General features: G+C 41.2%; 3 protein-coding genes across 5 annotated transcripts; all 3 read left to right on the plus strand.

Moving 5' to 3' along the window:
• The first annotated feature begins 139 nt into the window (after positions 1-139).
• Positions 140-1,409, plus strand: LOC108612664 (transcriptional cofactor Bfc-like). The gene is made up of 2 exons (XM_018005615.2): positions 140-1,057; positions 1,132-1,409. Exons 1-2 carry the CDS (start codon positions 274-276, stop codon positions 1,305-1,307), a joined length of 960 nt encoding a protein of 319 aa, XP_017861104.1. The 5' UTR covers positions 140-273; the 3' UTR covers positions 1,308-1,409.
• Positions 1,410-1,741: 332 nt separating this feature from the next.
• Positions 1,742-4,030, plus strand: LOC108614236 (uncharacterized). Of its 3 annotated transcripts, none has more exons than XM_089467454.1 (4): positions 1,742-1,899; positions 2,210-2,444; positions 2,504-3,183; positions 3,540-4,030. In XM_089467454.1, exons 2-4 carry the CDS (start codon positions 2,339-2,341, stop codon positions 3,783-3,785), a joined length of 1,032 nt encoding a protein of 343 aa, XP_089323580.1. In that variant the 5' UTR covers positions 1,742-1,899; positions 2,210-2,338; the 3' UTR covers positions 3,786-4,030. The 3 variants fall into 3 exon arrangements, with proteins under 3 accessions (XP_089323580.1, XP_017863743.1, XP_089323581.1); XM_018008254.2 differs by having other exon boundaries at positions 1,833-1,971; XM_089467455.1 differs by having other exon boundaries at positions 1,856-2,081.
• A 351-nt stretch (positions 4,031-4,381) lies between these two features.
• tfc (Brevican core protein triforce) lies at positions 4,382-25,318 on the plus strand. Its single transcript, XM_089467453.1, has 5 exons — positions 4,382-5,645; positions 10,620-11,156; positions 19,495-19,598; positions 24,141-24,249; positions 24,670-25,318. Exons 1-5 carry the CDS (start codon positions 5,378-5,380, stop codon positions 24,918-24,920), a joined length of 1,269 nt encoding a protein of 422 aa, XP_089323579.1. The 5' UTR covers positions 4,382-5,377; the 3' UTR covers positions 24,921-25,318.
• The last annotated feature ends 1,084 nt before the right edge of the window (positions 25,319-26,402 follow it).

Here is a 26,402-nt window from a genome sequence, read left to right on the forward strand (position 1 = left end):
CGCTGTAAGTGTTTTCGGCACAGCAGAAGAAAATTCCATCAACCCAACAACTGTAGAAAGGATTTATACATTTAATATTCTTTAATATAAAACTGTATATATTTTTCCTATTAAGCATGCCTTGAAATGTGAGCAGCTGTTATATTGGAGAGCCAAGCCTCACTCCTATTTCGGCCGTCGTTCAGGAATTACTTCAAAATTCATTTTTTGGCATAAATTCAAAATTCAAATTTTTTCTCAAAATTATTTCAATACGGTCTGAAATATTTGAGGATGGTCCCTTCGCCTCCAGTACCAAATTTGTTGTACATGTTTGATTTTGTAATTGACGATCTGGTGATAATACGCAAGAATCACTGTGCCCCAGAAGAATACGCCACCTGTGTGGAGTTCACATTCCGATCCAATCTCTACATCAATCTCTGTGATCGTGAATATGGAGGCTGCATAGATCCCAAACAGGCGAGGTGCGCCAAGTGCTGCATATTTCCGCTGGATAAGCCAGTCACCGACGAGGATCGACTGTTGATTCACGTCTATAAGAAGCGGACGGATCGATGCAAATTTCTGATTGGAATGACTGAAATGGTAGTCAAGCCGCTCTTTGATGAGATCGACAAGACGTTCGAGGACCAGAACACAGATTGGTTAATGAAGCGGCAGGACAGCTTGAAGGGTCTCCCTACACTCAAGGGCTCCAACAGAGACATGTTGGACAGATGTGAGTGCTTCAACGCCGGTTTCCGCCGGAGAGAGCAGCTCTGTCCCAACTACGTAGTTGTCAAGAGAATGTTGCCCCTCTTCAATCTCTGCAATCAGCAGACCGGCAACATGGTGCTCCTATTGCGTCTGCTCTGCCATGGACCCACTATTGTATCACAGCTCCACTTGGTGGGCAACAAGTTTGTCCCCGTGGAGCAGCCCCCAGATCAGCATCCATGTTATATACTGCCAGAAGAGCGCGAGGGCAATTTCCCCACAACGGGCTATCGATACTTTTCATGCAATCTGGATAAGCTCTGCCCCTGCGACACCTGTGAGGATGAGTTTGATCGCGGTAAGTTTTTGTTTTTGCCTTGATTTATCTTGTCCCACTGTGCCACTAACTCAAACGACCTCTCTGTCCCATAGATTGCCCCACTGTGCCCTGTATGAATAAGTGTAAGAGGATTGTTGAGGAATACAAGCCGTGCGGAATTTGCGGCGATGTCCCGCTGCTGCCCACCAGATTTGTATCCCGTGAGAATTTGCTAGCAAAGCGTAAATGCAAAAAGAAGCCAACGCAAAAGAGATGCTGCAAAACGTAAAGGCAAAACAGACTCAGATATAGAAATTTGACGTACTGAAATTGTCAAAGAAATTTATAATTGTGTTTAATTAAGTTATTGACAATAAATTTTTGCATGTCACGCATTGTGTTTATCGTTGGCTATAATCCTGGCATGCCATTAGTTTGAAGAATATGTAGCTATAAGAGAAGACTGATGTAGGGATCCATAGAGTAGTCTACCAGTGTTGTGGCCGAGCTCTGGCAGCCAGACAATTGCTTCCATTGAGTGTCACCACTATGACGGGCATCGCATGGGGGTAATAGTAGAGAGACAGCACTAGAGATGTTCTCGGGATTACGACTTGCTGAATTCTAGGCCTGCTTAAAGAAAACAAATGGAATAGGATCTGAAATGCCTGCTAGGAAGGCATCTAGATCAGGCGGCTCTCTGATCCCTCTTCTGATATGTCTGCCTTTTATGCTATCAGTGCTATGTACTCTCACTCACGCCACCTCTGTGTGGAGGTTTTATACGGCTCTCAACCTAAGCAATCGTTGCATGTTGGATTTCACAAAGTCAATCAAAATTGTATCAACGCTTCAACACTCAGTCAACAAAATTGTTCAGGGTAAAAAATTCATTTTATTTTCAACAATCGATTCGGAATTTTCTATCGTCTAAAAAGAAAAAAAATTCTCTCGTAATTCCGTTTTTGCTTTTTTTTTTCCTTAGCGCTTTTAGCTTTGTTGTTAGCTAGTTGCGGCCCAAGCGATTGCACCATTAGCTTACGCTCCGCAAGGGCGTGTGAAGGTCATTTCCTTGGGTCATCAGACTTACGTAGCGGCATATATATATACTTATATATTTACATATCTATATATATATTCGTATAAATTGAAGCTGTTAGCTGGAAATATAATAAGTACGTTTTCTTTTAGCGCGCAGACAAGATTTAGGGAAATTGTGCCATTCACTGGTCAAGTACAATATCCAAATTGACATATTTTCAATCCATATCAAAATTTAATCTGAGCTCATTTGCAATCGCATAAGCCTAACCGATCAAGATGGCCAAGAAGAAGGGCAAGAAGGGCAAAAAGGGCAAGAAAAAGGGGGGCATCAGTTGCCCAGTCGAGATCACTGATGAAATGCTCAAGCCGATGACGCCAAGACGTGAGTAAACCTCTTGAATTGCCAACTGCTCCACCATACTTATAGTGCCTGGGGTCCAGCTGCCGATTGTGACGAGTGCTGCCAGTGCCAATGCGATTGCGATTGTAGTCCGGAGATACAGCCGTGCTTCATACAGCCGACGATACCAGATCCTGGTCCCGAGGCCTATGACGAGTTCGAGGCGTGTCTGAATGGCAGCGGTCTAACCATACGAGTCTTAAAGAATACACACAAAGTCGAGAGCGTGGACGATGGGGCAACCACAAGGAACCTGGGCCCAGACGATGATCCCTGCTACAAGAGGAAGCTGGAGGACTGCCCAGAGAACAACTGCCTCAACGACATACTCCAGCGCAGTGATTTTGCCAGGAAGCACATACAGCGGCGCACCTGCGGCCGGATTGTCAATCACCCCAACATACCGAAGGTGCGCGCGAACATCAAATACTCGGGCAACGACACCTGCGAGACGAATAACTACTACGTGCCCTTCTCCAAGATCATGGAGGTCTGCGAGGGCCAGGAGGCCAAAGTCGATTGCTATCGATCCCAAGTTTGCGATAAACAAGAGGCTAAAATCGATTGTTATCGCAAACGATTGTGCGGCGGCGGATTGCCGTGCATACTGCCAATCCCGCCCGTACAGGGTAAGCGCAGCTGCTGCATGCAGGTGCAAGCGCAGGATATTAAGGACACTATGAACGGCGTCGAGCTGGATACCAGGAAGAAGGGCATTGAGGTGAGAGTGGACGACACGCACACACACACACACACACACACACACTAATTTTGCTAGCTTTAAACTGCATGCCACAAGCCAAGCTCGTATTGGAATGCGGAATACGAGAGTTGAATGATCCAATTGTTCCGTGACTTGGCCTCACAGTAGTTGCTGCTGCTGCGGCTAAACGTTTACAGAGCCAGTTGCATAATCTGACACACATACATACACACACACACTCATGCACTCGTAAGGCAATTGCAAGAGCTCCAAATATGTGAAGTCAAACCAAAGCTGTAAATCTGCCAGCTGTCCGCCAGTCGCTTTCTCACTCACTCACTCTCCTCTCTCTCTCTCTTTCTCTCTCGGTGTAGGTCTGTTATAAAACATGCGAGGAAACGGACAGCGATGTGTTCCTTGTCAAGCTGGGCAGCAAATCGAAGTCACAGCACAAGAAGAACACAATTGAGATTGAGCTAAGGACGCCCAAGCAGCCGGTGACGTTGCCCATGAGCAAGGTGACAACCGAGACGTACGTGACGGAGGCGTTGCTGGATGCCACCAAGGGCAAGGGTAAGGGCAAGAAGAAGGGCAAAGGCAAAGGCAAGAAGAAGAAATAGAGAGAATATTGATAGAAACAGCAAAAATCTGGTCATATATCGATTGATAAAGCCAGATAGAAGAATAAGAGAAAGCAAAAACCACGCCCACTTGTTAGAAGTTACCTCGCTTTGAGACAAAGTATATTACATAACATTTGGATACGAAATTATAGTTTTTTAGATTATTTAGCTGGCAACTGGAACGAATGAAAAAATACAATTGTCAAATAAATATAGCAACATTTTGGATACACGCAAATATATCTGAATAGTTTTTTTTTTCTACATTTGTTTCAGGTAAAGGTCATATTTCTCAATAACCGATAAGTGGCAAATGGTGCTAAAATAAGTGTGCATAAAATTACAATTAGCATAGCCAAGTTATTTATAGCTCTCGTGCGGCCTTGGCAAGGGAAATTCTTGAGTTTGTATCTTGCACTTTGCTCCGTCCATCTGGCCTGATCAGTTTCAGCAGCTCAAAGACCCGCCCCAGCCACACCTGCGCCCATGTGTAATAAAAATTAAGAAAACAGCCGCACTTTAGCCAGCCGAAGCTGAAGATGTGTGCAGCGCAAAGGTCAGTAGAGAAGAAGCTGGCTAGGAACGCAGATGCAGCACCATTACAGCCAACGGCTACGTCTTGGTCAACATAAACAAGTTGCCAGAGCGAGCTGGCGAGACAGAGACTGAGAGCGAGAGCGAGAGAGAGCTAGAGCCAATGGCCAACTCGATCTGGCCAAACGAAGCAGCTGACCGGAGCCGAGGTGTCAGAGCCAAACACAGACGATCGATCGGCTCCAGAGAGAAGTCTCCAGCGCGCAACGTGTTTTAGTTGCGTTCAAACGCTTTAGTCTGTAAGTAAGCAAGCCGAAAGCCAACGCAACAGTCACGAGAAACGGAGCTACGATCGAGGCTCTGGACGGTTCGAGAGCTCAGCGCCGAATGCGAACAACTTTGGAGTTCGGTCCGCTCAGCAGAGTCAGCAGGCCAAGCCTCAGCAAGTGAGAGTCGAAAACACGGCGCTCTCCCGCGGCAGCAGCCACAGCCACAGTCAACAGCAACAACAACAACAACACGGAAAGAAAGTCAAACCAAGAGGCGGCAAGACGAGATCGCTCGATTACCTAAGAGTGAGGCGGGCGGTGCAGATTAATGGCCAGACGCTCTCCATTCCACAACGCCATGAATATAGCAGGAGAAAACAGAAGCTTTGAGACCAAACACACCAGAGATATCAACAAGCCGAACCAAAAAGCAGCGCTGACAGCAACAGCAACAGCAACAACAACAGCAACAACAAAATACGATCGTCGCCTCTATCGAACCATTGTGAATTCATATCCATAATTTGTAGATCTGCGGATCTATGGCATCTATGCATTTGTAATTTAGAAAGCGCCTGAGCAGCATTATACCACACAGAGATCACAGTTAGAGCACGCCCGAGTGCAGCCATTCACCCACGACACACGCTCCGTGGAGCACACTGAGCTAGTGCAGCCTGCAGCGTGTTTGCTTTCTCCTCTCGCCCAGGTGTCAGTCGTGTCCACATCGCCGTCGCCGTCGCCGTCGCCGTTGCCGTCGCGAAGCTCTCTTACACAACCCGCGCAATGATAGTGCTACGCTTCACGCTCTTCACACTGCTCCTATCGCTGGCCAGCGTCGGTTCCGGTAAAAATGCACCACAAGAAGTGCCGACGCCGCCCCTCGCAGTGCCTGTGCGAAACGTGCCGCACAGACTCCCAGCAGCCAGCCACAGTCACAGCCATAGCAACAGCAGCAGCAGCAGTCGAGGCAATGTACCAATTGCGATTGTCCAGCAGCAGCAGCAGCAGCAGCAGGAGGCGGCATCAGCCTCAAATGCACGCGACAAGCGAGGTAAGTACTTGATAGCTATTCCATCGCATGTTGGCCAAGTGGCATCGAGTGGATAAATCCATGCCAAGGCTGGCCCAGCGATACATTTGAATGAGACCGCCTCAATGCCTGTGCCAATATTGAAGATTGCACTTAGAGACAGGCAGTGAGAGAGAGAGAGAGATAGAGAGAGAGGGGGGTAGAGAGAGATTGTTACATATATGTATATATCATGCATCATTGATCTGCCTTGGCTAGCAGCTGTTGAGGCGTGAAAGCTGATATTAATGAAATTGACCTTAACGTCTCGCTGAGCATAACGTTTTGATGGGCTTAGCGAGTATTTGAAAAATAAAAGGTAAACACTCCATAAAAATATTTGCTTGTGAATTTACTGAAACATTTAACTGTTGACGATAATCTGAAATCATGTTTTAATCAACGCTTAATTAATGAATGCAAAATATTATAAGCATTTCTTTCTTTCTCCGCTGAACCAGCTCAGTCGCTGTTATATAAAGGCCGATAAGATTATTAATGTCATTGGCATCTTTATATGTTAACACATTAATTATAAACAACAACAAAAGCAAACATTCATTTTTTTTAGCATATAGTTATTCATGTTGCATTTGGCTTGCTGATGACCTCACGATTAGCCCGATAGACTGAATTCAATCCGCAAATATATACAGATTCGTATTGATAGAATGAGTTTAAACTTGGGCGTTTATTGACTTTTTGGCTTTTGAGTTTGCTATTTCGATCACCTTGTGACATTTTGAGGCAACGCGTGCGAGTGAGATTCATCTCTTGATATATGCGATATACATGATATACACATATAAATGTCCATCTCTCGCTCTAATGTATTTTATAATATTCCCGTTTTCCTTTCTTTTTCTATTGGGTTCAATCACCTGCTTTGCCAACACAAATAGAAATTTCTACAGATAAATTTGTCATTTCGAATGGGCCTATTATGCATGCAAGCTGTTCAGCAAGTTCTTAGGCCGAGTGAAGTCTTACAGCATATTTTATGCTAATGCTGATTAATTATTAATGTGCTCGAATCTATTCTTAAGTGCTGCCATAATTAACGTTCTCCGATTGTGCTCCGTCGCGGCAGCAGAGAACGTAGAGCTACACTTGAGATCATTAATAAGCGTGTTGTGTCTGGCATTGAACTACGCGTATTGTTCGTCTGTCGTGTATCAAATTTGTCTGCGTCAATCAAAAGAACACACCGCAGCTCGGCCAACGGGGCGTATGCGCTTTGGTGTTGCGTTACGCATACGCCGCATATTACACTCGGTTTTCCTTCTCTTTTTTTGCTGCGGCTAATTGCGAGTGCATCGATTGCGCCAGCATCGCAAAAACTAAATGAAATGAAATGGAATGAAATGAAAACTAAAGCACACTTTTTTCGCCTTCGTTTGCTTGACGGAATGCGCGCGACTCATAAAAAGTCGCAAACATTTTTGGCATACATATTTTTCGCACATGGCGCATTGCACAACAGCAAGCGAAACTCTTTTGTGGGGCAGCCAGTACTTGAGTAGATGCTGCGCTGCTGCTAATTGACCTCTTTTCAGCCAAGCGGCAATTACACGGCCCTCAATTCTTTTCCAGCAGCAGCGGCAGCTCTGCTGCTTCTGAGATACAGCTACAGATACAAATACATCATCCGCTGTAGCTGGCGGGCTATTTGCAACAGATGCAAGTCAGAATGATTTACTGTTTGATTTGCACTGTATCTGTATCTGTATCTGTAGCTGTTGTTGTTGCTGCTACTGTCTTTTGCATTTTCAAGGCGGTTGCCAGTTGCCAGTTGCAGTTGCAGCCAACATCCTCGACGTGAAGTCTCAATGATTTATGTGCCTGGCCAGCGACAATTAGCCAATGTGTTCATGCCGTGTATCTTTTGCGCTAGAGATAGACATCAATTCGAGCAGAACTGGGTTAAGCAATGGCATCAATTGCTGCCACATAGTTGCCGCTGCATAGCTGCACGCTGCACGATATTATTGGAGAGCAATCGAACGGCAACCGAAAATGCAACAGGCATATTTGAAAACTGCGTGCTAAACGGCGCTCAGAGATCGGCCAACTGGATTAGATTGTGCATTTGGGCCATCACGATTTCGTAGCGACTTTCAATTGGTCAATTGGTCAACTGCACAGACAATGGCATGTAAATTGCGACAGCAGCAGCAGCAGCAACAACAACAACAACAACAGCAGCAACAACAACTATGTATAACAAGACTACCTTCAGCAATTGAAATGCGGCTCATTATGAGCGACAAATACTCGTAATATCTCAAGGATTATTGAGCTCGATTTGTTGTTGGCTCGTTGAGAACAATTCGATGCGTGTTAACAATGGGCCGCAAATGTGACTGCCATTAGAGTCCATTGTTTGGCCCGAGCGACCCATTGTCTGTCCGCCTGTTCGAGTGGCCGCCTCTCCGTGACCCCAGACGAGCGCAATTATACAATATATAGGATGCTCGGCAATTTGAATCGATAATTAATGCCACGAGGAAGCACATACAAATATTGATGACTCAGCTGTCAGCTGTCAGCTGTCAGTTGATGTATTGAGTGCTCTGCACTTAGACACAGATTGCATCTGAAATGGCTGAGCAAGAGCAAAGAAAATCGATTTTCAATTGAGACATTAAACCAATTAGTAATTATGAGCTGATATATTTTGCCTTTCCTTTCGAAAATGTATAAACTTGGAGCTGCAAATTGAGATTTTGAGCTAGTGAACTATAATTATGTGAGTAAAGCAAAAGCAAGGCTATATAATCAATAGAAATTGTATTTAATTCGTTTTTGATTCTTGCCTTGAAGTTCGTTAAAAAAATAAATAAGTGGACGATAACATTTTCAAAGCAAAACCATCAATCTATATCAAGTCAAATTATTTTAAAATCAAATATAGATAGGTTTGGCTAGGTTAACGCTGCAGCTTTTAAAGGTATACATAAATGATTTCGTTAGAATTGCTATAATAGAAATTGCTATATAGTTATATATAGACTCTAATCGAAATATACATTTAGCTGGAATGCATAAATATCAATATAATGTTTATACAATTGAAGTTTCTCTACATGTTGAACACGTTTCTTAAGTGCTATCGAATCTATTTGCAGAACACATAACATACCTTTAAGATATCTCCTAATGGACCACACTCGACTATATTGCTCTTATTTACTTTGTAGACATAAACTAATTTAGTTTATATGCAGCTGGCATGGTTTAATAGCTCGCTCCCTCTCTCTCTCTATCTTTTCGCATCTCTCGCTCTCCCTCTATATATAAATTCCCCTTCAGATCATATATCAATAAGATTTATGAGTTACTCCGCTTAAACACACCCAATTTCAATATTTAGCCAACATTCAGTACTTTAAGACGAGGCTATAAATCGAATTTGATTTGCCCTTTTAGCCAGGCAAAAGCCAGCTTGAGCTTGGAGGGAACTTTTAAACGACGACTTGTGGGTTCAAAGAAAAAAACAGTAGAAAACAGAAATGATTACCGCAGGCAGAAAAAAAGAAAACAAAGTGAGGAGAAGCAACGACAATAAATTGCGTAATAAATTTTACCTCGTTTTACACACTTTAATGAAGGTAAACATATTTGTAAAGGCGTTGCAAAAACAAAAAATAAAAGACGATAATAAAATTTAGTGAAACAAACCCGAAATGGCGGGCAATCAAAATTTTGTGGAGCGTACGACAATATTTTGATGCTCTTTTGGGTGTGTTGTGGAGCTAATGCATCAAGCGAACTGTTAAGGAGCAGTTAAGGCCTTTAACGACGCTTTGTCAACGCCGTTTACTGCGGCATTCATATCAATTATTTGGCAATTTGAACTCATTAACCCAATGGGGCGCTGGCCACTGAACCATCAACTGGAACTGGAACTGGAACTGCAATCCGTTCAACTGTCTCTGACAGCCTTGACACACTTACACTTATTGCTGGGGGGGACTGAGCTTCCAAATGGCAAACGATCAATCTGTCATTAAACACACACACACAAAAAAAAAAAGAAGCAAAGTAAGCCGGAAGACCCACAAAAAAAGCAACAAATTTAAAAAGCAAATTGTAAATTTATACGCCGCTTCAGCATGAGCTAACGATCGACCAGACTGACCAGACTATGCGACCCCGAGGCTGCGGCGGGCATTCCCGTCTGTCTCTGGGTCACACATTTGATTGATGCATGTCACTTAAGTGACTGAGGCAAAACGTCATGATGTCTATCAAATCAAATTGCAGCAAATCATTAACAGACTCTTGGGTGGCCTATGCACATATCCATAGCTTGACTTGGCCTTAAATGTTCTCACACAGAACTAGCTGCAAAAACTGGTCAAAGAAGTTTGGTTTCGGCTAGAGCAGCAGATTGCCTTGCAGCGCATCTGCTAGTCGAGCACACTCGTCTGGAGCACTTTTAGCTGCTAAGCCAAGACTTGATAAACTCTTGACCTTAAGATTTAATTGATAGCCAGTTGCTTATACAGGTTGTACATGTGTTTATACCCTGTAAACAAGAAAGGCGAACAAGATGAGTTGATCTGTCCACCTATTTCACTTTTATACTCAACTTAATCTTCATCTCTCTCACTCTCTCTCTCTCTCTCTTACTCCCTCTCTCTGTCTGTCTTTATCGAGAATGAGCAATTTATATGTCTCTCTCTTTCTCACCATCTCTATCATAGGGTATTAGCTAGTTGTGCAATCTCGCCCTCTCTCTCTCTCTCTGTCTATCCCCCGCTCACTAAACTACTATTACTTGTTCATTACTTAATTTTCTGCAACTCATCTTCAGCGTGAGTGTGGGCCGCCCGGCGTTTATGTAATTGCCCCAGCAAAAGTGGTCGAAGCGTTCACCACCTGTTGGGATTGCTTAATGGCCGCGGCCCACATATGATTACATTGATTAATCGTGCATCAAACCAATTTCAGGTGCCACCAGCAGCAGCACGACGCACAGCACGCACAGAAGAGGCAGAAATCACAACATCAGCCCGGGCACCAACAGCAATCACTTTGAGCTGGATCAGAGCGAGCTGGCGCGCCAGAATCAGATAACCCAGCAGATCTTTGCCAACTTTCTGGAGCGCCGATTGTTTCCCCATCGCAATGTTAGCCAGAAGATACCCACCATAGAGGATATACTGCCCAAGCCGAAGCCGCTTCATCCTCGTCCACGCGGCTTCGCGGCCAACATCGACAGCTTCAAGAGCGGTGGAGGAGCTCAGCGCAACCGTCTGGCAGCTGTGGCGGCCAGCAAGCGGCTGACGAGCTCGAATAGTCGGCTCGTGACCTACGAAGACGAGGAGGAGGACCTGGCGGATCAGCAGTCACAGGCGAATAGCAATCCGCACGATGAGTACGACGATGATGTGCAGGAGTCGCTGCAGAGCGTGGAATCGGAGCAGCACGATCAGTACTACGGCAATATATTCCAACGTGATCCCAGCGAGAATGAAATTGATAGCGGTAAGTGTTAAAGTAGCTAGAGACTAATCAGGCAAGCCAGTGTGAAGTGTTGGAAAATGCCAATAAAAGCATTATCAAATGCATAAGCGAGTTACAAGCCAAGTGATAGATTCAATGAAAGCAATTAATCACCAACCACAGTAAATTAATCAACACATACAATTCATAACGGTAAGTGTTGGAAAACTACAAAAGGGCCATTAATCAAGCTCATAATCTGTAAGATAAAGACATCAAGCGTGGAAGGGGCAACTGCCCCATTTCGATCCCCTTCTTTACACAGACGACCATCCATCAAATTACAAATTACAAATAGCTGCAGCGATCGCTATAATAATAGCATCAACAACATGCCCGTTAATAGCCTTGCTTTTAGTTTCTTAAGTAGCTGCTGTTGAGAGTGTTTACATGCTCTAAGGCAAAGTCAATGGCGAAGGCAAAGATTCCCAGTTATAACAAACGATAATAACTGAAATACTCATTTATTCACATCAAATATCATTAGTATTATATATTATCGTATCCTTCCTTAAAATAGGAATGCGACTAATACACGAAATGATCCACAAATAATAATGACTGTTGATAGAAATTCAATAACTGGTGACCACTTCTTCACCTCGTTCATTGAGCCACCCTCGATACAAAGAACAGATAGTTGACGACGATACATCTTGCTGTACTGGCTATATAGAATACTTTGGAATTTACGATATATCTGTTTTCTAATCTGTGCACGACTCTAAATTTTCTGCTCTGACATAAATGAATTTAAAGCTGTTTATAAAACAATAATGTATATAGAAAGTCACAGGCCACTGCTCTCTTTAAAAATTACAAATAGCTGCACCTATCGCTATAATAATCGTATCATCAATATAACCTTGCTTTTAGTTTCTTAAGTAGCTGCTGTTGATACAGCCCCCGTGAATATTTACACACTCGAGGCAAAGGCAGAGGTGATGAGCTTATTTATTATATCACATCTCAGCTGAAGACGCTGCTCTATAGAGGTGAGGAAACATCGCAGACATTTCATGTAATTCCTTAGCGTATTTAAAGCCTCTTTTAATATCGCATTCAGCTGACCCAGTAACAGCATTAAATATGCCTCACTCTGGCTGTTCTTGAGTTTCATTTTGTGTCGCTATTCGAGTCATTTATTTGCATACAAAAGCGTTTTGTTGCTGTGGTAAATGTCGTTTTCGCGCCGTTGCGGTTCATGGCCCACGAGGCGTATGATGGATGCCAGTTCTTATGTCATTTGCAGCGTCTGCGTAGTGTTTGCATTTAATTTATGCCTTGTTTTCCCTGCCCATACTAGCATCTGTTTACGCAACTTCATCTGTTAATTCGCCTCGATTTTACTAACCAACTTCACTTGCAGTCGCCAATCGCCTTCGCCTTCGCATTTGATGCCATCCGCGGCACTTGTACAATATTGAACTTTATCATTCGATATATTGTCTCATTTGAACAGTCAACAGAAACTCGTTTTCAATTTGCCTCTGAATCTCTAGATTTGCCCATTGAATTCACACCTCCATACATACAGCAGCCGCAGCTGCGTTTCGCTACGATTTTTGTGTTGATTTGGGTTCCGATGTTGGAACTAAGTCGTTTCAATGCAGCTCATTGTTTTCTTATCGCAAATCGAATTCGAGTTTATAAACACATTAAATACTCAAATTAAATGTGACAATTATTTCTGATCGAGCAGAGCTATAAATCTCAGGCAAGCTGCCCGCGGGAATCACTTAAAACCGTTCGGCTTGGGTTAAATGAACCCAAGCGAGCCAAATTAATTAACGTATTATTGCCAATGAAATACTGCTAGAAAATTAGCTATATAACAGTTTACACAAAATTATATTCAAACAAAGAAGCTAGAGAAGTTACACAAATATTTAATTAAAATAAATAAAAAACATAATTAAATAAATATTTGTATAGCTTTTAAAAAAATATTTTTGAAGTAGTTTTGTAAAATATTTTCAGCTATACATTAAATATTTAATTATTTAAAGTTAATTTGAATATTTTAATATATTATCAATAAAAAATTGTGATAAATTATTTAAATATAGTGTTCTCAGCATCGAAAATTTCATGTTTTCTAATAAAGTTTCGAAATCGCCTAGAGCGCAAATTATATATTTTGACTATATTTATTACCCTACACGCCAAGGTCGAACAAGTTTGAATACAAAAGATTATAAATATTATATTTTAAAGACATATACTAAAAATTTAAGTGATCCATTAGCTATTTTTCTAAGCGAATTAGTATTGTATTTATTATGTTTCGTAGACAGTTAAATTGATGATCCCCAACTAGGCTTAGTTAAACACGTTTTGCAAATCACGTTTTCAAGAATCGTCATAATTTCATTTGTAAATAACTAACAAATGAGACGCCCTGCGGCTATAAAGCCTCAAGTCTATCATTATTTAGCCCCAATATAAATTCCTCAACTAATTACTGTGATTTGATCAAATGTCAGATGTTACATTAATAGAGCTATATAATATAGCTAAGGGCACACTTCCGATATTGTTCCTCGATCAATTAGGTTTCTGTTACAAAGAAACTCCCCATGAACCCTTCGAATTGGATTTGCTGCTGTAATCTAATATCAATGCCGAATGCTAATCAAATCAAATGCTTTTTAATGTCTGGCTACATAATTAAGCAGCTTCAAACGTGTTTTACTCCGTCGAGCTTAGCTGGCAAAAACAAAGAATTAGCCGCAAAGATTCCCAGTTACAGCAAACATGGATTCAAATTTTCATTCGTTTATTCAGAAAGTATCAAAATATCGTCTCGCTTTAAGCGATAAATGCGATTATTATACGAAATGATCCACATATTAAAATGACAGTTGACAGAAATTCTATCAATGGCGTCCACTTCTTCACCTCGTTCATTGCGTCCGTTTCGAGAGCCTGAAAAGATGCCTTGTTACGATACATTTTGCTGTTTCGTCTAATGTAATATTTTGGAATTTATGTAGAGGTGTATATATAAAATACACATGTACAGCTTGTATATATATGAATATATTTGTAATCTTCTTTTTTTGCTCAAATCAAAGTTTTCTTCTCTGACATTTAAGGCAAATGTATTTGGAGTTGATTCTAACAAAAGAAAGCCGGATTCCCACATCGACTTGCATAATCATCATATTACGATACATTTACATTTATATTAAGCATAATTAATTTGAAATTTCAAATAAACATTCTTAGTTTTGCGTCAGTTTGTTTGCATATTACGTATACGCAGCGTAGCTGCTGTCAAGGTCAGTCGCGTGGCTTGGCTCGCTGCGAAAGCGAAAGCATCTGCCACAAATGGCATTGTGAAGCCGCAGCTCGAAGCTTGGCTTAGTAATAGAAGCTGAGCTTCAGTGAAATTGCAAAATCTTAGAATCGAGAGAACTTTGCGGTGCACAGACCAGAAACTGATTGAAATTTGAGTGATTTTTTTGCCTGTTGCGGTATTTGTATTTTGTTTTTTTGTGTTGTCTGTTTTTTGTTATGGTGCTCGTCTCATGCTCAAGCTCGGCTCTTTTGTGGGCATGCCAAAAAAATTAAAGCACGCTCCACTGATGGTTACCTTGGTGGGCCAACTGCGACTGCGACTGCGACTGAAGCTGTGGCTGCTACGTCAAGTGTCAGCTGCAGGCCCCACTCAACACTCGACAGACGCCAACAAGTGTCCACACACTCTCACACACACACATATTAAGAGAGACAGGCAGACGGACAGAGCAGCACATCGCAGCTCGGATGCTAATCTTCAGAGCGTTTCGATTCACACCGAAAAAACCAAAAAATTATATGAAAATAAAAAAACCTCATCAAACGAGTTGCAGCGTCGCTCCGGCCAACCTGTTGAACCTGTCCCGCTCTCGCACTGAGCGACGCTCGGGCAGCTGCACGCTCTCTCTCTCTCCAGCTCTCTCGTGTTTCTCTGGTGAATTCTGCGTAAGTTGGCGTCCAAGCGCTCCGAATTGGTTAGTTCTTCGCCAGTCGACGGTCAGTTTGGGCGCGCATGCGCACGGGTCTTTAAATCTTGTAACATATAAAACGAAATATATAGATATATACATACATATAGCTGTAGCTATATCTGTACATATATACCTATATCCCAATAATATTTGGCTAGTTATATTTCGATTATTGTGCGCCGTCTTGATTTGAATCTTTTGCCAACTTTCGATTTCGTTTGACGCCAGCTCGCTGACAATACAAAGCGAGAAATAGAGAAAGAAACGCGCATCTTTTAAATACGAGAAAAATTCATATGTTAATTCGGGCTGCTGCTGCAGCAGATTCATAAATTTCGAACGAAAATGCGTTGAAAAGCTACGAAGGCAGCGAAATTTTGTTTTGGTTTTGCTATCTTTACGGAAGTGCAAATTTGCATAACTGGAATTGAAATATTTCAGAAAACATCAAAATCATAAATAAATAAATTTTAATAAAATACATTTTTCAACTGAAGTATTTCAATAAACATATACCATATTTATATAGACGCAGCGAATAACGAAACAGAAAGAATAATCTAAAATTAAAAAACAAGAAACTAAACAAAAACAAATCATGCAACAATCTTTGGCTCTGTCTGTGATAATCGCCCTGCAGCTGCTCAGCTGCAGCGTGGACAGGACATTGGCAACACCGAGCAAAGCATCAGGTCCTGTCGCTGGTACGTTTCATCCATCTGCCAAAGTCTTATAAGTCTACCCGATTGCATAATACTCGCGCGCTGGCACATCCTTCCGGCCCGCGTATATCTGTGCACAATCGACTTTCACTTTCCAAATTTGTCATTTATTTATTTGTGTTTTATTGAAATTTACGCCGAACGTTTAATTAGGGAGCTGTTTACACATTTCTGTTTTCTGTTACTGTTACTGTTTCTGTTTGTATTTGTATTTGCTTTTATTTTTTTGTCGTCGGCTGCTGTCGCGTTGAGTTATTCCATTGATTAATTCGCTTTGCTACAGTTTTCGGTCTATTTATTTATTTCTTTTTTTTTTTTTAAGGTTTGCTTTGAGCAATCAATGAAATTAGTTGAGTGATTTTTGGTATTGTTGTTGTTGCTGTTACACCTGCTTCAGTTTTTTTTTTTTTTGGTAGGCTGTTGAAATATTTGATTGAACGCATAAATTTGTTTGTCAATGAGCAATGTGGGCGGAACAGAAGGCCAGGGTCAGATGGATAAAATAAATAGAGCAATCAGGCGAATTTATCTAGATTTATGCACAAGTAAACATGCAAAATTGTGTAAAAACGAAGCCAACACTGCGTATGCGTGATATTTGGAAATAAAGTTATTAGAGCTAACAGGGTATACTTGAAGCTAGCAGAAACACTAGCTGATCGAAGACCACATGACATAGATAGATTTGCCAAGCAACAAACATTTTTTGTTTTGTTTTTTTTTTTTTTTTTTTTTGGTTTTTTTTTGTGTATTTCGGAATTAGTTAAACCTGTTGTGTGGCTCGATGCATATGAAAACTCCAAGCAGATTTGCAATCTTGACAACTAATCAAATGTTTTTTTTAAAGCAAGTCAAAATGGATAAAAAAAGAAGAGTTTTATTGATAGTTTTTCGTTTTTTTTAGCTGTCAGCAAGCTATGTTCTAGCAAAAAAAAAAAAAAAAAGCTTAAATATGCAGAGTGGAAACATAAAATTGTCGTTGATATCATAGAAATATATAAAAAAAAAAAACGAAAATTAAAATTAACACTTAACGATTCCATTGTTTATAATTTTGAATAACCACAACAAAAGGAAATATATTTACTGTACAGGAAGTTGCTCAGCCAGAGTCACTTGAATTTCCATTAAGTGCTAAGCAATGTTAAGTGCTCAGGATATGTTTTAAAGAATTCCCTTAATTCCCTTAATATCTTACGCAACGTCACAGATATCCGCCTGACCTTGCCCAACTCACTCTTAATTGGATTCGAATTCTCTGAAGGAAATTCGTATATTTATTGTAAGCATTGGCATTGACTTTGACTGCCGTTGCCGGTGCCACGCCCTCCCTACGAGCTGCACGAAACTGAGCTGAAAATTGAAACTGGTTTACCTGTCAGCAGGCAAATTAATTGCCTGCCAAAGAAACTGCCATAACAGCGCATGAATAATAAACCATAAAATCTATACTAAATATTGACTTTATTTATTAATAAGCAACGGTAATTTTATAGCCAAACTTTTGTCTTCAAACACAAGTAAATTAAGTTTGACTGCAAACCTCACCAATTTGCACCTTTGATTCGCTCTCTGTCTCGTGTGATCCTCAGCTTTATGCAGCTCGCAGACCGGTTAATCTCTATGGGCACTTGACTTGACACAGCCAATTAACAATCCGTGTTCAATGCGATGATGCAATGCAATGGAAAGTTTTCTTTTTTTTTTTTCTTAAATTGAAATTGAAATGGGCATAAAATTGCGAGCAGCTTCTTGAGTTTTGGAGTGACCGGAAGTACTGGGCTATCATGTACTTATGCTGTATCATGTCTTTGTTATTTCAGAATGATCAGCTTACACATGATTTCTTGATATATAAAATATTATTATTTTATTCTTATTTAATGAGTATTTATTCAAATTAACAGCAAGTCTTCCCTAGTCAGCTTAGTCCAACTTCATGCTCAACTTCATTCATATTTGACAACTTTATCTTTTACTCTATATGAAGCAGTTTCTTCTCTTATTTGGCATGCCAAAGACATTGCTCATACGCCACGGCTTCCCTAGACATGCGTCACAGTTCAACTTCTGACATTATTTGACTGCATTTTCGACCCACATTTCGCTAGAGCAGCTCACAGCCTTATTCCAAGCTGTCTAATGAAAACATTAACCTATTCAGTCACATCTTAAAGTTAGCCTTACTTCTGTGTACTTCATACTCATTTAGCTCTAACTACACCATTTAATGCAAATAGCAACATTTCGGAGCTCATTAAAAACGTCAATTGCAACATTTTCATATTAAAGTAAATTTTATGTACACTTATTTTATTTTTATTATAAATATGTATATATGTAAAATTCTCATTCATTCATTGTAAATGTTTGTAAACAGTTCACAGGCAGCCGAATTACATATTCCATTATTCAACTCTATAATTATCATTAGTGACGCCTTCTGCAGGGCCTTGACTCGTAATGGCAGCCATTGCGGATGATTAATTAACCAAATTTCGCGAAAATGTTTGCTGCCTGCCATATTTGGGTGCCGTGTTTATTGTCTTTTGTTAAGCTTGGCTATGACAGCAAAAGAAATAAAATAAAGTAGAAACACAAATGCCGTTAGCTTGGCTTCACACATAATACATACCCATATACATCATTGTGACCTTCACATAGTCAGAATCTATTGTGAGCTGTCGTTGACCTTGATTTAGTTTCGATTTCATTTATAGATCCCGCCAGCCCATCAAAGCCATTGTCAAACATTCTCAGCGCTAGCTTATGCTGCTCATGAACAGGTTCAACTCGTTGGGCAGTGAGCGAACCAGTTCCAATTTACACTGTTTTCAATCAAAAAATATGCTATCATAATTCAATATGTGGCGAAATGTGAGTACGCAATTAGCTGAAAGGTTTTATCTGTTCAGAACTGGAGATTTGCTTGTTTTATGACCAAATTCAATGCGAATGACAATGTTTATAATTTTTTGATTGAACGATTGATTAATTGGCTTGGGGAGTAAGTTGGCTGAGTTGAGGTGTGGTGCCTAAACGAAAATATTCACAATAAGCACTCGAGGTATGCGCAATTTGTCCATTTTTATGTAACATGCCAAACTTGATTGATGGATCTTGATTAGAATCAGCAGACGATTTGAATTTATAGCTGTTCTGGTTACCTGCTATACGTCTCTATACGTGCATTCATTTAATCTATCTATATTCTTATACATTCTAGAGGAAACCAGTAGCTCGAGTATCTGTCAGGTGTGCCTCAGGTATCTCAAGTTTCTTCTCATGATTAAAATACACACGATTTGTAATTTCAGTGAATCAGTTAGGTTTATAGATTTTTGATTATATCTGGCTTAACTGGGCTGATTGGTATTCATTAGCTGGAATCGTCTTGGCTCGTAACTTGTATAATTTAAAATCGCTTATTTTTTTTATAACTGTTTATTCAATTTTATTGCTGATATTGTTTTTCGACCTTGATATTTCGATGCCTGTTTTACAGAAAGAAACCAAAAAAAAAAAAAAAAAAAAGTAAAAAAGATCATCTGTTGTTTTGAGATATTTTCATTACTGATATGCTTCCTTGATTTCTATTTTTAGACTGCCCCAACTGCGTGGACGAGTCGCAGTACACGCCAAACAAATGGACGATGCCGCTGCTGAAGCTGGGCGAGAAGCGCTACTACCTGGGCATCTTCTTCAAGGTAAGCAACATTCCGAGCTGCAACTGTGCAACGGTTCAACGGTCTGCAGTCCGGTTCATATTTTGCCATTAAATTAGCATCTGCCTTCGCAAATATGCATAAGAAGCTTGCAACAGACAAAGCTGACATACATACATATATACAAATATGCATACATGTACATACATATACATATATATAAGCAAGTACAGGCATGCGGTAATCCGAGATCTCTCTCAGGCTTTGTCACACCTCTGCCCTTTCGAGGCAACTGGCTTGTTATCATTGATGCTTAGCCTCAGAACTGATATCAGGGCCACATTGGCTCGATCATCAACTAGATATTAACTAAATAGATGGCCCTGATGTATCGATCGGCAGATGACTGGCCTGGGCAGGCATCGTCTTTGTCAGTCTATGACGAAGTTGTGTGTATCAAATTATATTTATATAATTTATGCACCCATTCATATTATAAACATATTAGTAGAGCGCATAAAAAACGCGCCCAAAACGCGTGCGTTTTTAGCGCGAATCGTAACGGGTTTTTGTTGCTTTTTGTTGTTGTTGTCTTTATTTGTTATTGATTAGTAGTAGTGGAGTAGAGACGAGTATGCAAATGTCTAGCAACGGTTGTGCATTCAAACAAACGCAATAAATTGTCAGCGCTAACCATGTATAAAGAGGAAATTTCCTTGAACTTTAGGCCACGCCAAGCAGCCACTGAAATCTCGGTTTGTAAATCAGGCAAGCAAATCAAATTAAGCGTTAGACAAAAGATGATGATTGAGATTTGAGGAGGAAGCTGCCTCTGTTTGTCACAGTCAGCCGGCGACCGTTATAAATGACACGCAAAGGTCACAGCCAGCTGGGAGCAATGGATTGGGTCAAACGTTTCTGTTCACATGCAGCGAAAAGGAATTTCGAATCAAAGATCTTCGAATTGTAGAGCGCGAGCCATTAATTTTGCTTTGGAATTAGCAATTTGTTTAGAGTAAAGCGTTCGGCTATAATTGCCAAGCGATTAATTAACGGCATAGTTAAAACGGAATTCGAGCTAAAAGCAGAAGTGATCTAAGCTCTTTATATGGTATATTTGCAATTAATCAGCATTGCTTAAACGAGTTCAAACTTTGAAGCTTCTCAATTTAAACGATATCTATTAAATCGGCAGAGCTTTACTTGTATATATTTATACATGTGTATATACTGTACATAAATATATTAGTGCAGGCAACAACAACAAGAAAAGTAATTAACTTTTGTTGTACACATTGTTTTATGATGACTTTGGCAAACAGATAGGCACAAAAAGGGGGCGGGGCGGGTGCGATTCATTGACAAATAAAACGTTCCTCTATTGTGCGCATGCCGACAGTTAGATTGTGAATTGTATTCATTATTCGTACATTAATTAAGAGCAGGTGCGACAGCTGATTAGATGGCGTTGCACAGAATTGCCAACAACATGTCGCCCCCGACGCCTTTAATTAAGTTTCGAAATTCCGATCGACAGAGAACATTCACCTTATGAAACGTGCGCTAAATAACAGCAACAACAACAACTACAACAACAACAACAACAACAGCAGCAGCAGCAGCAATCGCAAAAACTTCTTCAGAAATGCTATGAACTGAGTTGTTTATGGCTCCCAAATCCCAATTAAGAATCGCTGTAAATCTCATGCATAATTTAACATATTTAACTTAGTTTTTTTTTTTTTCTTCCTCTTCTGCTGCTCTTGCGTATTACGCAATGGCACGCTGCCTAAAAAAAAAAAAAAAAAGAAACAAATTAAAATTAATTTGCCTGCGGCACGAACGAACGAGCGAACAGTCCAAGAAAACATCAGATGGCAGCCGGCCACTGGCCAATCAGCCAATGGATTTGGACTTGGTCGGTGTCTGCTTTTTTAATGCGACACTAATTGCAGTTGATTATGAGGGGAGGCGGGTGGGCGTGGTGTGCTATTAAGCAACGACTCTATCAATGCATGAATTCGACATGTTAATGACAATTACCAACACAGTGTCAAACATTTTGTTGCCATCTAATTGAATCGAGCTGCCAATTGACTTGAATGTGAAACAAGAACAGTCAACAAATGAATATATATATAAATATATACATATTTTTTTAGAATTACTGTATTGAGTAGTTTCTGCAATATTAACATAACAGTTTAACTGTGAGTCCAAGTCAGCTCCTTTAGTGGCTTTAACTCCTGCCATGTCTGACTGGGTAATCTAACCCGTTTTTGTCGCTTTAACCTGTACATGTGTAAGAAGAAGGCTTAAGCTGTTATTAAATTAACTTTATGTGATGCGATATAAGATTTGATATTTGGCAATTTCCACTTAGCCAGTGTGGAAAATAAATGAAAATCATTTATTGAACACTTTTATTCGTTACTCATAATCAGCTTAAAAAGTAATTTACTTTTATGTAGGCAGTGCTTAAGTGCTTCACTTTTGCTTAACGATTTCACACGCCCATTGGCTTAGGCAACACTTTGATAGTCAGTTTCGGTTTCATTATCCATGTTATGTCCCCCAGCTGATTTCCAAAGGTATTCATTATAAATAAGCTGACATGAACGTCATCTTAGATTCGCTTGTTTTGTGTCGGATGTTTTGCAATAAATATCCACACACTTACTCTCTCTCACTCACTCATTCTTTCTCACTCTCACTCTCACTCTCTGTGTAGTTTACATAATTACATAATACCCATCGAACTCGAGCAAACATTCAATCATTCTGCTCCAATCCTTTCATGCAATTGCTGCTAGCCGCATGTGGCACATGTCACACACACACACATACACACACATACACACACATGCAAGCTTAACAATTCACATTCGATTGCATGACTGATCCAGATCTTAAGCGCTGTGTCAGCTGCCACAGTCAGAGCTACCTCACGCTGCACACTGCCGCCTGCTGCATGCCGCCTGCTGCATGCCGCTTTGGCATCTCACCTGGCTGCAACGAGCGTCAATAAAAGTCGTCAACATTTTATGTGTCATTTCTGTTGTTGTCTTCCTTTTGCATTATTTAACAGGCAGCGCGCGCTTGCAGCAAGGCTGCCGGGCAGCTGGCAGCTGGCAGGAGGCGGCTGGCAGGGCTCAGCAGTTATGGCAACCGCCCACGCAACGACAGCCAATTAGAGACGACGTTGATGTGGCCAAAAACTGTTGATGATAGTCATCGGACGTGGCAAACTCTACTTTAGCTCTGCCATATCCTATATATATATATATATATATATATATTTCTATCAATAGATCAATATAGCAATAGCTGCAATTTGATATTCAATTAACGCTAATGGCTTTTGGTTACACACCTGCCCCTTGCTACGTCTAATTAGCCACGCCCACGGCCCCCACCGCCTGTTGAATCGCACACATATCTCTATACTCTATACTCTCCAGGTGTGTAGGTGTGTGTGTGTGTGTGCTTTGCCACCAGCAGGTGATGCGCATCTAAATCGATTACGCAACTACCACGTGCAGCACTTTGCCCGCGTCCTTTAGCCCTCTCTGTCTAGCTGGCTGCCTAGCTGGCTGGCTGGCTGGCTCTGCGGTCTACCGACCATGTCGACATCGACGTCGTCATTAACTTTGCTTTAATTGTATTAGCCGTAATTGTGCGCGAATAAAGCGCAAACTGACGCAGCATCCTGACGCTATTGCCATCCTCTCCCTCCCTCTCTCCCTCTCTCTCTCTTGCACCCATGGCGCGGAGTGACGAGAAAGCTGTCATCCTTGTTGTTGTTGTGTATGTGGCACGCTTACTGAAAGTGTTTATTGGGCTGTAAAAGTACGCTCCACTGACGCCTAGAAGTCAATTAGTTTGCCATATGAGCAAAAGAAAGAAAGCGGTAGCATCAGAGCACCGTCTCTGCACCTACGCCTTGCCTCCTACTCCAACCCCACTTTTGCCAAAGGTGTTAAGGGTCGTGCTTCCCTGACATGCATTTCATGCTGAATGTTGAACATTCTTTAGGCACATTCCTCAGAGTTTGCCAACAAGTTTGGCTTATCGCAGCTACCCTATAGAGACTTCAGTGGGGTAGGCAAGAACTACCCATAAATAGACACTTAGCAGCATTCTTACATGCTTAATTCATGGCAATTATTTTAATTGATAGTCAATAGAAATTAAATTTAAAGATAACAATGCCAAACATCAAACAATTAAATATGTTTGAATCTTAATTCAAGTTTACTTTGAGCTTCAGCATTCTGGCTGCAGCTGAGAAGCATAACTCAAGCTGCTCATCTCGAACCAGTTGGCTTGCAAACAGGTTGGCTAAGGCTTGAAGATAATAAACATAAAGAGCTCAGCTCAGCTCAAAATAGTTATGCTAATTTTTAAGATATATTTTGAGAATTTATGGCAAAAAATAAAAATATGTCGTCTATATTTATTGCAAGGAAATCATGATTGTTGAATGGAACATATATACATTTCCCGGGCACACCAGAATTGAGCATGATTAGAGGGTATTCAAATACTTATCAACTCGTCTCTCTCTCTCTCTCTCTCTAACAGGCGAATTGGTTCAAAGCCACGCAATACTGTCGCTACCATGGCATGCACTTGGCTAGCATTTCATCACAGGAAGAGAACGATAGACTGGAGAAACACATACGCGACTTTGGTAAGTAGACGAAGTAGTAGTAAAGGTAGTAGAAGAAGAAGAAAAGTCATGGAATAGCTGAGACCTGGGTTAAGTACTTGGACTGGTTTTTGAATGCAAAACGTGGGGCTTTGACTTTCTAGCGTGCATAATACGCGGAAGTGGGTAACCCAAAGCTGACAAAGGGAAGAGTTGGCAGGGGGGCAAGGGGCAAGTGGTGACTCGGACAATGGACTACAAATGCGGCGAGGCATTCAATTTCGCTGCACTTTCCACATCGAACTCGAAAAAGTGAATGGCCCGTTGGGCAGTTGGACAGGTGGGCAGGTAGACAGCCACGCCCATTAGTGACTATTCAAAACGCCTTAATCTGTAAAACTTTTGCTGTTTCCCCTTGTCTGTTGGCACTAACAAAACGCAAAACGCACAACTCGTTCACAGGTTTGGGGCACGAGCATTTCTGGATATCTGGCACAGATCTGGCCGACGAGGGCAACTACTTTTGGATGGCCACGGGCCGGCCCATCACGTTCACCAACTGGAATGCCGGCGAGCCAAACAATTTCCGCTACGAGAACGGCGAGGAGGAGAACTGCCTCGAGCTGTGGAATCGCGATGGCAAAGGTCTGAAGTGGAACGATTCGCCCTGCAGCTTCGAGACCTACTTTGTCTGCGAGGTGCAGCCCGTCTGATGGAGCACAGCCCGACCGCACTTTCCACATCCCACATCTGCATAAACATTCGTATCTTCGTATATACACACATATATATAGGATATCAAGCATACGACATGCGGCACACAAAGCAAATCGTTTAGTTGGCAGAAACAAAACAAATTTAGTTGTTATGTTGCGTAGTGTACGCTAGTTGATAAGTGTGTAAGGGCATCTGAATTTTGCAGTGCTGTGCTGTGCATGTATTAATCTAATTCACATACGAACCCAAAATTTCAACATAATTTAACAACAATTTCGGTTAAGTTCAAGTTCTTGTTGATGCTTAGCTAGTAAACCAATTTAAATTATACGTTCGTCTAGATCGTAGGAATGTAAAAAGAAACAAGAAAATAAAAACAAATTACCCCATTAAATATATGTATAAGCATTATTAAGTGCGATTAATGTGTGAAAATTTCAGGCGGTGCAACGGTGCGTATGAGCAACGCTCAATATTGGCCACAAAAATGCGCTCAAATAAAATTGAAAGTGCCTGTCAACACGAGTGTTTACTCTCCGCACCCCACCCTCCCTCTCTCTCTCTCTCTCTCGCTCGTGCTTTCTTTTCAGCACTCTCCTGCTCTACATTCGCGCTCTGCTCTACTTGCCCCCCTCAGAATGCACCCATCTGTCGTCTGCCAAGCAGCTAAACACAACTAATGCCAATACAACTTATAATCATCTGGAACTGCTTGACAATGCTCCAGAATTGAACAAGTCAAGCGAAACTGAGAGAGAGAGAGAGAGAGGGAGAGCTGAATACTGTGCCTGCCAAAGAAAGAGAGAGCGATAGGGGGAATGCTTGAGGGAACTGTCTGCTTATCTCTCCGCTCGTCCAGCTGTTGAGCCGTCCAGCTGCACGCCGCCGGCAAGGGCTAGTCACGACCTCCTCTGGGACAGACAATGCGAAAACGTGCAACGAGCCGCCTTTAACAAGCTGCGGCTGTTTGTTGTTTATGCGCCCAAAGAGGGAGGTATAAGAGTGAGATAGCGAGGGAGAGAGAGAGAGAGAGAGGAAAGTGCGCGCATGCGTAAAGTAAAAGAGAAAGGTTGAAGAGAGCAATTTTACAGTCAAACTTTAAAGCAAACAAGATGTGTTTTTTCTCAGGCCTAATCAGATTATCGGGCAGCAATGGGGCGCTATATTGAGAAATTTTACACAAGGAATTTTAAATCAGCAAATTTAATTAGGACTTTTCTTGAAATTTGAGCAGCTGACTTAGTTAAATAATTATAGATCTCTCAAGCTTTAAGTTGTTTTACCTTTTCTAATACTTGTCACACTCTTTTTTAACTTCATACCTCCGAAAGGTTGCAGGGCTACATTAATATTATATATTGAACATTCATTGTCTTGAACATGATCAAAGTTATGCTTAATTGTCGAATATAGTAGAGATTCAATTGAGTACATAAAAATCTAAACATCTAAAACTATCAATGCCTACATAAGTCACA

Source organism: Drosophila arizonae, chromosome 4 (assembly GCF_054131065.1).
Source record: "Drosophila arizonae isolate 15081-1271.41 chromosome 4, UAZ_ARI_1.0, whole genome shotgun sequence".
In the NCBI taxonomy this organism is placed as follows: Eukaryota; Metazoa; Arthropoda; class Insecta; order Diptera; family Drosophilidae; genus Drosophila; species Drosophila arizonae.

Excerpts from the sequence above, each read along its gene's own strand:
- LOC108612664 (XM_018005615.2), top strand. The coding sequence starts at position 274 with ATGGTCCCTTCGCCTCCAGTACCAAATTTGTTGTACATGTTTGATTTT. Across the intron at positions 1,058-1,131 it reads TGAGGATGAGTTTGATCGCG|ATTGCCCCACTGTGCCCTGT; the intron begins GTAAGTTTTTGT and ends TCTGTCCCATAG.
- tfc (XM_089467453.1), top strand. The coding sequence starts at position 5,378 with ATGATAGTGCTACGCTTCACGCTCTTCACACTGCTCCTATCGCTGGCC. Across the intron at positions 11,157-19,494 it reads CGAGAATGAAATTGATAGCG|ACTGCCCCAACTGCGTGGAC; the intron begins GTAAGTGTTAAA and ends TTCTATTTTTAG. Across the intron at positions 24,250-24,669 it reads GAAACACATACGCGACTTTG|GTTTGGGGCACGAGCATTTC; the intron begins GTAAGTAGACGA and ends ACTCGTTCACAG.
- LOC108614236 (XM_089467454.1), top strand. The coding sequence starts at position 2,339 with ATGGCCAAGAAGAAGGGCAAGAAGGGCAAAAAGGGCAAGAAAAAGGGG. Across the intron at positions 2,445-2,503 it reads CAAGCCGATGACGCCAAGAC|CTGCCGATTGTGACGAGTGC; the intron begins GTGAGTAAACCT and ends CCTGGGGTCCAG. Across the intron at positions 3,184-3,539 it reads CCAGGAAGAAGGGCATTGAG|GTCTGTTATAAAACATGCGA; the intron begins GTGAGAGTGGAC and ends CTCTCGGTGTAG.